Here is a 15,852-nt window from a genome sequence, read left to right as displayed (position 1 = left end):
GAGAGCCCGACATTTACCCTCGCATGATTCAGCCGGACACAAACCCCCAGGTGCTCCTCACTCAGGAGGCCGTGGGAGTTCTGGCATGCCTCCACTTCCCCGTGTTTCCCTTCTCCCAGGGTCTGAAGGTTCTCTCCAGGTTATTTCCTTCTTGTTCTATCTCATTCTGTGCTGGAATAGGAGGCATCCTTCGAGCAGGGCTGTTTGTGTTTCTTGCAAGATGATCTTTTTCTTTTTTGCTAAAGTCTACTTAGTACCAAGTCTTGACTAGCTGATTTTAAACAAGGATTTCTGCCTGTGACATAATTTTTGATACCCTGGCTGCCTAATGTCCCCATGATGCTGAGATCACTTTCTTGAGTTCACTTAGCTGTACAGCTTTCTCCCTAAACAGACCTCCCACCCTACATCTCCCACATGCAGGCTCCGCCCACCTTAGCAGCGGGGAGGGCCTTTAAAATGGAATATGAGAAGTCATTTTGTGATTGGGGTCAAGCTTCACAATGTGACATAATTGTTTTTAATGCACATCCAATTTCAGCACACTACTTCCCACATTCTTCTCTATTCTTTGTAGCTTATATTCTCTTTCCTCTACCACAGAAATCCTCTCTTGTTCCCTTACGATGCTGTGAATTCAGTGTTGACATCATGGTACATAATAGATGGTGTGTGTGTGTGTGTGTGTGTGTGTGTGTGTGTGGTGGGGGGAGTGGGGGTTGAAAAGTGTTTAAGACGGTCTTCTAGGTTAACCTGTGAATATAAAATCAGGGTTGACTTTACAGTCTGCAGATCGATTTACCTCACCCAAGTTCAAGTTTCTTGGAGACGGTGGCACGGCTTTTACGGGTCATACGATTCTAACTGTTGCCTCCTTTTCCCTCTACTCAGATCCGAAGCCAGAGCAAAGCCTCGGGATCTGGGCTCTGTGAGGGCGATGAAGTGGTTTCCATCAACGGCAACCTGTGTGCGGACCTCACGTACCCGCAGGTGATTGAGCTCATGGAGAGCGTGACGGACTCTCTGCAAATGCTCATCAAACGGTACAAAACTATACGTAGTTTCTCCTGGAGCAAGATGGGACTGCTTAGAGCTTCTGTTACATCTAATTTGTCATTTCTGGGGAATTGGGGTGCTCCGTAGAAGGGCGGGATAGCTATACAGGAACAGTAGTGCTGGGAAAGTGGCAATTCTAACCCACTGAATTTTCTGGTTGAGAATTAACTTGAAAGTCTTTGTTTTAAGGACTGTGTTGAGAATCGTAGTTTGGTATTTAAAAGTAGCATCTTAGACAGCTCAGGGTATTGAACATAATTTAATCCAAGGTCAAGATTTTGTGGTGGGTCAGGATCACTAAATTATAATTCACAGATTCACAAATTAAAAGCTTTTAAATGTTAAACCATTACACTGTATAAGAATTTTTTTATAGAACAAAAATGCCTAGGAGAAGGAAAAGAATAAGTACAACAAAAAAAACCTTAAACAAAAAAAACCTTAAAAGCAGCCAGATTTTTGCTTGCCGGGACCTCCAGTAAAACCAGTATTCAGGTATGGGCAAAAGCTTGTGGTTAGAATCAAGTTTTTGGCCTGCCGGTGCAAGTCACTGGTTAATTGGATATCTCCAAATCCACCCTCCCCGCTAAATTGCTTAAAAATGCAGAATTAAACTTTAAACATAGAAACAAAAAACAACAAGGACAATCACAAAACACTGTAGCATCAGCATTTCTACTGTGTGCAAATCACAGTCCATCCTGACTCTGAAGTGAGATGCTGACCATCGCATGGCAATGAAGCCAGAAAGGGAAGCTCTGGGCTCCGGGGAGCAGCCTCCTGGGTGATGTCCCAGGACCCCTCACAGAGTCTCAAAGCCTCCAGGTTTTGCCCTAACTTTGCAGAAACACCGTGTACAACATTACCTCTCTGATATTCACTCAGTAGGATTCCATTTCTATGCAAACATGAGCTCACTATGGCCAAAATCTCATGAAAATAAAAGAAATCTAGCCTTATCCCTAGAATCTCCCATCTAAACATTTACCCATCAAGCCCTCTGGATCCTGCTTATGTATTAAGCTGCCAATTGCTTTTAAAAGGAACCTAACAGGAATATTGCCAGGTGCAGTCACAGGGCTTGTCACGAGCGTGCATAAACCTCAGAGCAATTTGAACACTTCCATCTTTGTAAAGGTTTAATCACATCCAAAAAGGGGCATGAAGGATTTTTTAATTGATTCCCTTTTAGTGTCTCTGCTGAGTTAAGGAGGCCAGTTCCTTTAGAACACGCTGTGGTCTGGGACACCCCCCACTAGTCCTTGTTTTGACTACAATGGCTCTCATTGGGACAGTCTTTGGTGGTTTAAAGCGGAGTTTTAGGTTACATATTTACTTTTAGAAATAAGTGGACTAGTTGTCTGCTATTTTGAACAACTGGAATCATGGTTATTAATATTTTCTCTTAAGTATTTTGACTTTGACAAAATAAATAAATAATTGATGAGATTCAAAATGGAATCTCAAACTCAGCCCACAGGCAATCATCACCATCATCACCATCACCACCATCATCATCACCATCACCATCATCACCATCACTCTGGCTATCTAAACATTGTTTCCTGGAATTAAATACTTCTCTCACTCATATAACTGCCCTCTATCACTAGAGAAAAAATGGCTTACTTTTCCTGGACTATTGCCCAAAGAAAGCTGGATCAGACTATCTTAAGAAACTCCTTTATCATTAAGTCTCTATTATCTTGAATTTTATTAAAATGATATATTTTTTTAATTATATAATTGTGTATCAGGGAGGAAGACATTTTTGTCTACCCCTCTCAGTTCTTCTGGCTGCTCTGAAAATTAAATTGGTATGAAACAGATTAACAGGAGAGAAGAACCAAATTTAATTCTGTTTGTACGTACGGGGGCCCCAGGGCACATTAGGCAGTTGAGACTTATGTGCCACCTTGAGCTAAGAAGACCAGATAGTGGTTTGGGACTTCAAAGGAGAGGAGGGCCATTCTCATGGAGATGAAGGAATACATGCGGGTAAATAAGTGTTTGCTGGGCCAGCCATGCAGCAACAACAGGGCGGAAAGGACCCTGCGCCCCTCCAGGCTGCCCCACCACCCACAGCCCGTGCTCTTTGTAGGGATCTCTGGTGATAGCTGAGTTCTGGGAACAGGTCCTCTGTCTAAATTCTCTCAGGGTGTAAGGGGGAAAGTCAAAGTTTCTTCCTGAGTCTTTTGCTTCTTAAAAATAAGATAATCCTCATGCCAGAGAGACATATTTTGGGGTGTCATATTTAGCTTCCCTCCACAGGACACATAAATTGTGGGACTGAGCACCTGTGTAGACTGAATGGAAATGAGCATTCTAAGGTCTAAAGCTTTATTTAACCCCTGGCATTTTCATGATTTTTATCGATGTGCATCCATTTTACTTCGGCTACAGTAAATGTTAACATTTATCTGACCCATTTGCCTGTATTGCAGTCTGTAAGGCTGGAATGAATTCAGACAACTCTCATCTCTGTTTCATAACTGGCTGCTAACACAATTCAAAGCGATTTAATCTACTCCCCTCCTGAGCCCTTCTTACATTAAAACCCTCTGACCTTTTGGTACCCTCCAATTCCGTCGCATTAAGTGTGTTCATCATTTCCTACATAAGAAAGATCTAATTTGCTGTCATCATGTTTTTAAAATACTATATTATACTGTTGTTTTTTCTTTAATCACTTGGAAGTTTTACAGATTACTTAGAGAAAGCTGCATTTCATTTGTTTGTTTAGTCTTGTTTTGCTAAATTCAGTCAAAAGCAAACTTAGGAGTAATTATTTTGAACATTAGTCTGAAATTCTATGACCACGTAACTTCTAAGGTAAACGCCCTTGAGAACAGGAGGAGGGGCTCACTCCCTTCAACTGAGGACCCTGCATTCGTCAGGGTGCATTTTGAGGGAGGATGGAAGAGGCAGAGAGACACTGCTGCTGCTAAAAAAAAAAAAAGACAAAAAACTTACAAATGTAAAAAACGAAGGCATCTCCTACAGCTGTTCTGCTAATGACGCTTGTCCCCTAAAAGCAGTTAGAGTTTAAATTAGAGTTTTAGCAAGAAGTCATTTAACCCTTAAACTGACATTGCTTCTTGCATCCCCAAACGAGCAAAACCAACTGGGAGGGTTAAGGTCAAAATCAAAGGACTGGGTGCAGAGACCTTAGCTGAGAGATAGAGGAACAGCTTGACTTAGAGATCCTGTAAGGAAAAGGCTCCAAGGGACAGGTTCAAACAGAAGAGGGGGAGACATCTCAGATTAATAATACTCCATGACTCAATGATTCATTGTGGCACAGAAAGGATTTCTCTTTACACAAGAGTCCTGGGCTGGGGTCCACTTATTACAAAACACATGCTCACTGGAGCTTAGAAAACAGCTTGTATTTCATTCCTTTCAAGAAAGCACAGCCTCGAAAACAGTCACTTGAATTATCTGTATATTAATCTTACTGTGGAGCTGCTGAGCATGTTTATGTGACTTCATAATGTCCAGACCTAGACTCAGTCAGTAGGACATTGAAACGCTTTGTCGTATTGAAACAAACATAGTTTTTGGAAAACAGCCAAATGATTATAGATAAAGGGTATCCATGTAGCTATAACCTGTGCTTTTAAAAAATAAAAGCTGAACTTATGAGAGATTTAGGTTTCATAATCATTTGTAAGCATTTTTACTTTAAAGAAATAATATTAGGAAGATCTTTAAATAATTATATAAACATGTTGCCAATTTTTGTTTTCAAATATGCTGCAGCTGACATTTAGGAGGAAACACTGTGACTGTATCATGTATTAGACATCATAAAAATGTCAGGAAGTTCTTTGGCAGGTGTGAGGCACTCTGATTTAACTGTCTGGAATGATTTTTCTGTGTGCAGACCTTCCAGTGGAATAAATGAGACTTTGATCTCTGAAACTGAAATAAAAAACCATGAGCATCTCCCCTACGAGGGGAGCGTGGAAAGCACGACCCTGCAGATCCGACCAGCCACAAAGTGCCAGTACAGAGAGCCCTGCACCACCCCAGCCAAGAGTGGAGCTCCCCTCGCTGAGGACCAAGGAAGGGGTCCTGGCTTTTCTGGGAGCAAAAACGAAGAAACAGTCCTGAGCTACCAGGCGGCCCCCCACATGCCTGAGGCCCCAAGAGGACACGTGACAGAGGAGGTGATCTTACGGGAGAAAGTGGCCATGGGGCGGCCAGGCCCTGTGGTTGAGCTACAACTGTCCCTTTCCCAGGAGGGACCCAAGGGCACTAGTGCCCCTGTCGTGGCTCTCTTGGGAGCTGAAAAATCTAAGTCTCCTGACCCAGATCCTAACTTACACCACGGCAGGGTTGTCCACATAAACTCAGTTCCCACTAATGAGAAAGGGGACCCCTCTCTGCGGTCCAGCAAGATAATCCAGATCTCCAGTGGCCAAGAGCTGAGAGTGATCCAAGCCCGGGAGGCAGGGGACGCAGGGCTGCCCCGAGTGGAAGTGGTCCTGGACTGCTCTGACAGGCAGAAGACGGAAGGGTGCAGGCTTCAGGCAGGAAACGGGGGTGTGGATGCTCCCGGGGAAGGAGGGCAGTCAGAAGCACCTCCTTCTCTGGTCTCCTTTGCCGTCTCATCAGAAGGCACGGAGCAGGGAGAAGAGCCGCGCTCGGAAAGGGATCACAGCAGACCACACAAGCACAGAGCGCGCCACGCACGTGAGTCCTGCGGGGGCCGGCGGGGGGCTGCTCTGCCTGCACGGGCTTTGCTGCTTTTTTCATTTTTAAAGGTTTTCCTGATGTCTTTCATTGGCTTTTTAAAAATTATTAATGCACAGAAAAACATAGGCTTGTGGAGAATACCCATGGCTGAGTTGGAAGCAATACGTGTGAACTCTGTAGCAGAATTAAATGTTTTTAGTGCACTTTCTTGTATCCGCAAAAGAAAATAATACTGTTCATGTGGCCTTTTGCCTCAGAGCGTTCTAATGATATTTCATATTAAAACAACATATGAGAGCATTTGAAGTGATGTGGACTCTGAGTTTAAATGTCAAAAACTGTTGAGTCTGCTGCTTACAGGAGTCTGTAAAATACAGGCTCCACCACTGACATTAAAAGCAGACCCTGACTTTGAAAAAAACCATTGTGCAGCTTGATGATGCTTGCAGAAGTGGCTTGACGGACAAGGACATGTGGAAAAGCGAGCAGTTACATGATCCGCTCCGTTCTGTCAGTCCTCACTGGACTGCAGAGTGTCATCTACCTTCTAGACACAGCAGTCAGTCCCCGGGGCCCCGGGAGGCATTCAGATGGCCCCGAGCAGAAAGCCTGCTTACATTCAAGGCTTTTGACAGTGTTGGGTTGTGTTTTACCCAGAGGAGTGATGAGAGAAAGAAGAATGAGGATAAGAACGGCAGTTAGGTTTCAGAATTTTTGCTGTTTTCTTTCACTTTTGGAATTTCATGTGAGGAAGTAGAGGCTGACTGCCTGAGGCACTTGGATGTGTGAGTGATACACACATAACAGTCATGAACTTTTATTCAAAGGCACAGATGAAGTCCTCTCACCAGCAGTGATTCCCTTCGAAGCATATTTTTAGCATAACCATCTGTAGCTTTATTGGCAAGTGCTGTCGGTCATTCCATATACTTTACGCATCTGTAGGCTTCTTCACATTGATGGCATTTTAAACGGGTGTATCAAGGCGGGGTTCACATACTTCACATTGGCAATGAAGTCAGCAACAAGTGTGCAACTGTGACTGTCAGTTTAACAGTAAGTTGTGTAACGCTAGTGAAGAAAATTACATTTCTTGTAATGACCAAATTGTAAGAACATAACCACACTTTTTACTGTTTTCCTCTAAATAAAATTTGATTACCAGTAAATATCTGTGACTTTGTCATAAAACCATTGACTCTAATTCTATTTTGTTTTTTTAAAAATTAACCATTAAGTCTGATTTTTAGTACAAAGAGAGCCAATTTTCAATCATAAAAATATTCAAAAAATGTTCTGAAATTTCCAGTTGACTGTTTTGAGGAGCCCAAACTTATTTGTGAATCATCTCATTATCACTGAATACATAATTATGATTGCTGCTATAAATTAATTTGCCATCAATTGATTTTTATAACAATAATAAAAATTTAAATTTATTTTTGGTCTTTTAAAACTGTCAAACCTCATTTTAAATGACTTAATTTCTGCATATGCTTTTACCCACAGCTTTAAGGGTCACTAATCATATAATTTTTAAATTTCCTCAAGATTTACACTTATTCTTGATGCAACCAAAGTAGTCGTAGTGCATTTCCAAAACAGCAACACATTACAGATTTACCTAGAGAACTTTGTAGCTATAGTTTCTTTCATTCACAATGATCTAGCATTCTGAATTATTATTTTCAGCACTTTCAATTATTATTCACTTCATTTTTGAATTTATATTAATTCAGTCTCTGTGAATGCAAAGACTTTGGGGCGGGGCGGTCAAAGTAAAAATAAAGATGAAGAAGAAAACTTAAATATTTAAAGGCATTACATTAACACATTAAGCTAAATAACATGTTCTTGCTCCCACCCTCTACACACAGTTTTTTTAAAAGCTTGGAAATAATTATATATTGACATTTTACTTTTTAATTATGGAAGTATAAGATAAGACTTAATATTTTTTTTCTGACAATGTTATGTCCTTAAATCGCCTCCCTTTTAGTTTTGATTACATCCTATTAACAGAGATTTACTAGCCAGTGTATATTGTTAAACCATAAGGACCCGTACGGAAACATGAAACGTACATTCTGATCAGCACACCTAAGAACGGATTGGCATGAGCAAATGAGACCGCTCTCTTTAGTCACACGCACCACTGCGTGTCACTGCACAAGTACGTGTTTCAAAGGCAATGAAAGGGGGGGCGGGGGGAGGCCTCAGCCTTCGGGCCCCAGCTGTACACACGGTTTTTCCATTGGCCCCCCGGGAGCGGGTTTCCGAGTTGCTGTGCAGCCTGCCCTGAACTCATCATCTCGCTGTGACTCTGTCCTCTCCCCAGGGCTCCGGAGGAGTGAAAGCCTCTCTGAGAAGCAGGTGAAAGAGGCGAAGTCCAAATGCAAGAGCATCGCCCTGCTCCTGACCGACGCCCCCAACCCCCACTCCAAGGGGGTGCTGATGTTTAAGAAGAGGCGGCGGCGGGCCAGGAAGTTCACGCTCATCAGCTACGGGACGGGCCAGCTCGGGCGGCAGGAGGACCCGGAGGACCTGGACGACGGCGACGGGGACGACGCCTTCGAGGTAGCTCTGCTGGGCGCCAGCGAGTCGGACGCGGACGAGGGGCTGTTGTCCGACCCGGACGACAACGCACCAGTGGTGAACTTCGACTGGGACTCGGGACTGGTGGACATTGAGAAGAAGGCGCGCCGCGGGGACAGGATGGACATGCTGCCGGACACCACAGGCAAGGGGGCGCTCATGTTCGCCAGGAGGAGGGAGAGGATGGACCAGATCAGCGCCCAGGAGGAGGGCCGGGCGGGCGCAGGGCACACGGACGGCCCGGCCCCGGCCCCGGCCCCGGCCCCGGCCCACCGCAGGGCGGAGCAGGCGTCGGTGGCCGCGCACAGCCACAGCGCCGTGAGCAGGAGCTACATCGAGGTGAGCCGGGGGCCCGGCCTCGCGCCCCAGCAGAACGGCCTCGGCACAGCGCCCGAGCCGGCGGAGGCCCACCGCACGGTGCCCGTGAACAGGACGGCCAGGCCCTTCCCGGGGCCTGGGCACCAGCCTGCGGCCCTCTTCTCCCCGCCCCGGAGCGTGGCGAGCCCCGTGGCCGACTTTCCCGCGCCTCCGCCCTACTCTGCGGTCACACCGCCCCCCGAAGCCTTGGCCAGGGCGGCGTCGAGCCCGGGGGCCGGCCCCGCACAGCCGCCGCCGTGGCCCCAGCCCGCCCCGTGGTCCCAGCCGGCCTTTTACGATGCGTCGGAGCGCATCGCCTCCCGGGATGAGCGGATCGCGGTGCCGGCCAAAAGAACAGGCATACTGCAGGAGGCCAAGCGGAGGAGCACGACGAAGCCCATGTTCACGTTCAAGGAGCCCAAAGTGAGCCCGAATCCCGAACTCCTGTCGCTTCTCCAAAACGCGGAGGGCAAACGGGGCACCGGAGCTGGAGGTGACTCGGGCCCCGAGGAAGACTACCTCAGCTTAGGGGCAGAGGCCTGTAATTTCATGCAGAGCCCCTCTGCCAAACAAAAGACACCCCCTCCCGTCGCTCCCAAACCTGCAGCGAAGTCCTCACCCTCCCAGCCGGCCACCCCAGCCTCGCCAGTCTGTTCCCCCGGGGCGGCTCCGGCGCAGCCCCCTGCCTTCCCCACGTCCGGCCCGTCGCAGGGCGCCGTGGTCTCGTCCGTCAAAACGGCCCAGCCTTCTTACCCTGCCGCGCGGCCCGCGAGTGCCCTCAACGTGGCTGGTCCCTTCAGAGGACCCCAGGCAGCAGTTGCCAGTCTGAACTCCACAGCCAAGCCCGTGGCTGCCGCACCCGCTGCGGCGGGGCCGCCCCCAGAGCTCCCCGAGATGCGCGGGAAAGGTGCCCAGCTCTTTGCCAAGAGGCAGTCCCGGATGGAGAAGTACGTGGTGGACTCGGACACGGTGCAGGCCCACGCCGCTCGCGCGCAGTCCCCCACGCCGTCGCTGCCGGCCACGTGGAAGTACTCCCCCAACGTCCGCGCGCCGCCTCCCGTGGCCTACAACCCGATCCACTCCCCCTCCTACCCGCTGGCCGCCGTCAAGTCCCAGCCGGGAGCGCCACAGGCCTCCAAGACCAGCAAGAAAAAGGGCAAGAAGCCTCTCAACGCTCTGGATGTCATGAAGCACCAGCCCTACCAGCTGAACGCGTCCTTGTTCACTTTCCAGCCTCCAGACGCAAAGGCTGGCCTCCCCCAGAAGGCGCCCGCCAAGCTCAGCTCGGTACCGGCCATGAAGCAAGCTCTCCCTCCCCGGGCGGTGAACGCCGGCTCGCCCACTGGCGTGCGGGCCTCGTCCGTGTACTCGGTGCCGGCCTACAGCGCTCAGCCCGCCTTCTTCGCGGAGGCCACCTCGCCGGTCAGCGCAAGCCCCGTGCCCGGCGGCGTCCCCAGCTCGCCAAAGCAGGAGTCAGCCTCGGCACCTTATTTTGTGGCACCAAGGCCGAAGTTCTCAGCCAAGAAGAGTGGTGTCACAGTTCAGGTGTGGAAGCCATCGATAGCGGAGGAGTAATCTTGTAGCGGAAGCCGGGTGTCCACTTTGCTTGAAACCAATTGTTTGCAGTGTTACTTGAGTCCCCGAGAATGCCTAGCAAGTCTTCCACTCATTTCAGATGTCACCTCCCAGTGTGGGTCCAAGGAGCATAATATTCTTAAGGAGCCAAAAGCTAACGCGATTGGTTTAAACCGCATGTATCTTTGCACACTTAAAAACTCCGGGGGCACCGCAGGTAGACATGTGCCATTGTATTAGGTAAGCAGGATGCTTAGGGCTTATGCGTTAGCCACGAGAGAGAGTGATCGGCGTTATCAGACATCAGGACACAGCCCTTCTTAACAGACAGCTGTGCTCCTGTGGTGAATGGCTCGAAGTGTGAAAATACAACGCCTTTGACTGAGATTTCCCTTTTAAGTAGCACCTTATCTCTTACTCCTGTTGAGAGATGAGAAATGGATAGAGGACAGGGATCGGCTCTGGTCTGTCAACCTCAGCCAGCCGTGTGACGTGTAGGGAAGGCACGCGGGCATTGCTGGCATGTACAGGTTAGCAAGGGGGTGAGAGAGGTTACTGGGGGTTTCCGAGCACTTATGATGTACCCAGTTCCTTGCCAGATGGCTGACAAATAAGAGCTCATTTCAGAAGACTTACAGTCAACGGGCCGGGCGAGGAGAGCGCCCCCTAGAGAGAGGCGCCCACGGCCCCCCGCCCCGTGACTCGAGAGGCTGAGTGAGTACCTCCGCTGCCCGTGAAGGCGCACGTTTTCCCGGCTGAGGCAGGTGGTGGTACAGAGCGAGGGAGCAGCGTGTGAAGGTGGGGGGCTGCAGGTGGAGGCCCATGCCGCTGTGGTCTCCCTCGGGGGACCCCCCCGATCCTTCTGAGCGCGACGGGTTGCGGACCCCAGGGGCGGATGGAAGCACGAGGGAGGCAGCGGGAGTGTGGAAACCGAGGGGGAGAGCACGGCTCTCAGCATCAGTTCTGAGGGACGCTCAGATTTGTTTTTCTTGCGTTTGTTTTGCCTTTGGACAACTGCTTCTCCCGCTGTTCCTTGCAATGCTGTGCTCGCACCTTCGCGTTATTATTTATGTTTGATGGACCAGAAGGATTCAGGCAAGGTTACCTTGTAAGTGTGGGCGGGTCACACAGCAGGCCGTCACCCAGCTGGCTCTGAAGTTAGTGTTGCTGAGAGTAAACCTGAAGACTGTTCTCATAGCTATTTTAAGTCCGAGTCTGACCAACCATGGAAAATATTCAACATGAGTTAATGTAGAACCACGAAGCATTTTTGACAGCTCAAGATGACATACAGCCCCGCATCACGGGAAAACCATCTCCATACAGGAGATGTGTGCGTGTAGAGACCGCTCATAAAAACTTGCCTGGTTTCAGGGTACGTGGTACCACTGCAGTCCTCTGAAAATACCTGTATTCCTGTTCCTTTTCTGCTGTCACTGTCAACCTGCTATATTTTTCACTATCCTATTAAAATGTCACTTTCTTCTTTATCTGTTCAATGTAGTTTTTAAATCTTCCCTCTGCGAGCTGCTCTGACCTGTCCTTCCTCTGATAATGCTGCTACACGGCTCCCGGAACATCTGCGTTTCCTCCTTGTCAGCGTACCCGCTTTTCCGTATGTTGTAAAACTACAAGCCCACGTCCCTGTCAGACATAACACACAGGAGAATGAAGTCAGCCACCCAGCAGCAGGACTGAGCCCTCTCCGTTTTCTCTGGAAAACCTTTCATTTGGTGGCAGTTTACCTAGAGGTCAGAAGCACAGGATGTAGCTCAATCTCTTATCTGCCTTTTTGGGAAATCAATTAGGAGGATTAACACAGGAGAAAGAAAGAAGCCCTCTCTTAATAGATAACATGACGTTTGTGTGACTCGTTCCACACACAGGAAGTCTGTTGAATGCTATGTATTTTGCATTCTTTTCTAACAGAACCACCAAAAAAGGTGACGCAGGAAAGTAGACCATTTTTATAGCTTTGCATTCTTCACATAGCATTCAGAGAACGGCATGAATTAGAGGAAAGATTACGAACGCGAGGCAGTCAGTCTGACATCATCAGTTCAGAAGGCGCCTGGGGTGGTGATGACCCGGATGGACCCCTCGTTGTCCGGTGGTCTGTGATCTGTAGGCATGAGAAGTGTCTTTGGTCGTTTCCTAGTGGACAGGTATTGATCTTAGAAGAGCCACTTTTTGGGGTTGGTGACTAGATATGACTAATATGACTGGCACTGTCGTGGGGCTCCCAGGAAGCTTCTAAGGAACGTGCCAGGCATGCATCAAAGCGCCCTCAGTTTCAACTGAGACCTGGGAGTCATCTTGAATCACACAGTCCCACATCACGGAAAAGGGCCAGGAGTCCCCAAAACTCTGTCCACAACAGTCTGACCTCGCCCCGAGCGAGGGGTGGGCCGTGGGAGGCAGAAGGACCAGCCTGCTCCCGCGGTAAGAGAGATGCCCTGTACCTTTCCTCCCCAACCAGGGAGCCCCTGGGAACCTATGTGTGGAATGAGCTGCATGTGGCGCCTTTCAGGTGGGAGCTGTGGAAATGACATCAGCGTGGCAGGTGGGAGACGTAGGACGCGTGAGCTCGGCTCCCTCCCACGGGACACCCTTTGCAACCTGGGTGTGGTTGGCTTTGCTGTGGCGGCAGCTGTGGGCGTTGGCTGGTTATGGGGTTTGGGGAGGCAGCTTGTGTTTAGTTTTTAGCATCTTGCCTCTTCCCTCATCCTTTGTTAGCGGCTTTCCTGGGCAGAGCACCTATGAAGTAGGTTTCCATCGTCAACACAGTGGCAATGGTTATTAACTGAGCGCCTGGGTTATGCTAGGTGCTTGCATGCTCCGTCCGTAAGGAGTCTGCTGCGTGGCTCTCAGGCACTGGGCATAAAGCGTAATCCCAGGCTCTGACCCACTGCAGGGCCGTGTGCAGCTTCTTGCCCTTAACAATGTCTCAAACCTCGAGTTCGCATAACGCTGGATAGTCTCGTCTTGTTGGGGGCGAGGTGAATCACAGAACCAGTGAGATTAGGAGCCTGAGTGTTGCCACTGTGATCTCAGAGCATTTGCAATTTTATTCTAGTATTTCAATGGACACATTTTGTTTTGAGAGGGGAAAACACAGTTTGTGCACTTTGACTCTCCATTGACGGTATAAGCCACACGTATTTAGGACTATGTTTTATAACACACATTTGGGTTGTCAGCTAGAGCATGCAAACGTTTGTACTTTAAAATATATCTAGTATGATTGTTAATGATAACGTGTATCATTTAATCTTCACAAAAAGCAGCTCACTTTAGCGTAGGAAAGCAGATCCAAGTTACACATAGCTCTTTAGATAAGCAAGCCAGGGTCCTGTGCCAATTCTAGAGCGTGCAGACCCTTTCAGGAAGTGGGGTAGCTTCGGGGGACAGCTGAGGCTTCTCACGCAGCCTGAAGCCTAGCCTAGGAGCAGGCCACATCTGAGCTGTCAGAAGCCATGGTCATCGCTGAAGGGGGTGGGCGGGCACAGCTGGGACCACTGTGCTGTTTAGTTACTTGGTTACAGATGCCTGGAGGTCGCTCTGCCCCGACAGGCGTCTCGGACCTGACTCTGGCACTGTCACAGTGCAGCCTTTTAGGACACAAGGCACACGGCTGGTAGGTCTGATTTGGGACTCTTTCAGAGAAACCCTGTGCTATGGATCATTTCATCCAGTTATCAACCTGAGAACCTGACAGCAGCTGTGTTCTAAGGGGAAGTCCCTGAAACCCTCGGCTTTTTCTGAGTCACCACTGGCTGAGCAGGAAGGGTACGGAAGTGACAGTCATCAAAAAGAAGTGATTGTTTTCTGAAAAGCTAAATGCTTAAAATGCTTCCTGCGGGGGAGCCGGGGGATGTGTGCTTGCTCCCTCTTAAAATCAAAGTTGTTGAATTTGCTTTAAAATGTGTTAAAAGTTTATGAGAAAAATATGTAAATTCTTAGACCCAATATTATATTCCCAGAAACACTGACCTTCCCGGGTCCTGTGTCCCCTTGTCACTGGACTCTGGGGGACCCAGAGACTCACATAACGCTTCAGTGCTGCTGAGCTCATCAGCGAGTATTCTCGGAAGACAGCAGGACTGAATTCCTCTCCAGACTTCCCACCAGCGTTGGCTGAGGGCCGTCACACCGGCTAGAACGTCCCCACAGGACCCAGACTCCAGGCAAAACTGCTAAGAGCCAGTTCCTCCCTTTAGGATTTCACTTTTTAAAATAAAGCACAAAAATTACAGGCCATGCTATGGAGCATGAGGCCCCTAAAAACCAGTCTTCTGAAAGGGTCCCAAATCAGAACTGCTCATCCCCTGATGTTATCAGGCGCAGCCAGTTCAAGTTTTTTAAAAAATGAAAGTTTCCATGGCGTGTGCGTTTGTACACTAACTTACCATTAGTACTTGGAAATCACAGAACTTACTACTCAGAGAGGCAATTGAATGAAGAGAAACTGAACTTTAAAATTGAATATTAAATCCTGTCAGACATTTCTCAGACTCCTGACTTTATCAAATGGTTGGCTGGCTAATAACGCAAGTACAAAGAGAGAAAGGCTTCTACAGGGTCCTATAGTTTAAATAATTTCTGTTATTGATGCATAGAATTTCTTAAATTTTTATTTTTGGTTCCAAATATTTACCTCATTCTTGACATGCTTATCTAAATTATGTGTGCTTATGACTGTGAACTATACATTCAGGGTCCCGAATAAAAACTGTCCGAAGGACTGCCTTTGCAGCCCACCCTCCTGCCTCTCCCTGATGTTCATATTCACAATCGTGATAATGTTCAAATGCAGCACGGAGGCACCCTGCTTTCACAGCCCACTTCTCCCGCCCCTTGGCAACTATTAATGGTTTGTTCGTGAAAAACAAAACAAAACAAAACAAACAAAAACAAAACAAAGGATTTCAATGGGCCCTGACTTGTAAAGAAATGCACACTCTAGGAAAAAACAGAAAGTAAACATCAAAAAACAAAGTGTTGTGTTTTGTTCTCCAGGAGGCATTATAGAAGTCAGGGAATCTTAGAATTCTTTATTTGGTTGACGGATCTGTCTTCAAGGCCACTCCAAGGCCCCGAGTGAAGCATCAAAGTCTGGGTCAGGATGGTGTGGGGGGCTGGGAGCTCTGGCATCACTTTCCTACCACATGCCAGGAACTGTTAACTAACTTACATAAGCTGTGACAATAGCGAGCATTAACTGATCACAAACTTTGGGCCCTGAATTGTGCCGAGTAGCTTTCATAGATTATCTCTTTTTTTTTTGAGGTATGATTGACATACAGCATTACATTTGTTTCAGGTGTACAACACGATTGGGTAGTGTATATTCTGTGAAGTGATCACCACAGTAGGTCTACTTAACATCCATCACCTCACAGTTACTTTTTTTCCTTATAATAAAAACTTTTAACATCTACTCTCTCAGCAACTTTCAAATACACAACACCGTATTGTGAACTATAGTCACATGCTGTGCATGACGTCCCCAGGACTTATTTATCTTATAACAGGAAGTTTGTACCTCTTGACCCCCTTCACCTATTC

General features: G+C 47.9%; 1 protein-coding gene across 4 annotated transcripts in view; it reads left to right on the top strand.

The window, feature by feature from the left end:
- Positions 1-15,852, top strand: part of SYNPO2 (synaptopodin 2) — a 164,009-nt gene that overhangs the window by 128,260 nt on the left and 19,897 nt on the right. For 2 of the 4 annotated variants that reach the window (XM_019625668.1, XM_019625587.1), the window contains 3 exons: positions 892-990; positions 4,943-5,754; positions 8,096-10,254. In XM_019625668.1, the coding sequence (XP_019481213.1) occupies positions 938-990; positions 4,943-5,754; positions 8,096-10,254 (3,024 nt within the window). In that variant the 5' untranslated portion in view covers positions 892-937. Of the gene's footprint in view, positions 1-891; positions 1,044-4,942; positions 5,755-8,095; positions 10,255-15,852 lie in introns of all 4 variants that reach the window. The other 2 variants (XM_019625424.1, XM_019625499.1) reach the window with 1 other exon arrangement.

Source organism: Hipposideros armiger, unplaced genomic scaffold, assembly GCF_001890085.2.
Source record: "Hipposideros armiger isolate ML-2016 unplaced genomic scaffold, ASM189008v1 scaffold_1, whole genome shotgun sequence".
Lineage (NCBI taxonomy): Eukaryota > Metazoa > Chordata > Mammalia > Chiroptera > Hipposideridae > Hipposideros > Hipposideros armiger.
This window is presented reverse-complemented; position numbering and strand designations above follow the sequence as displayed.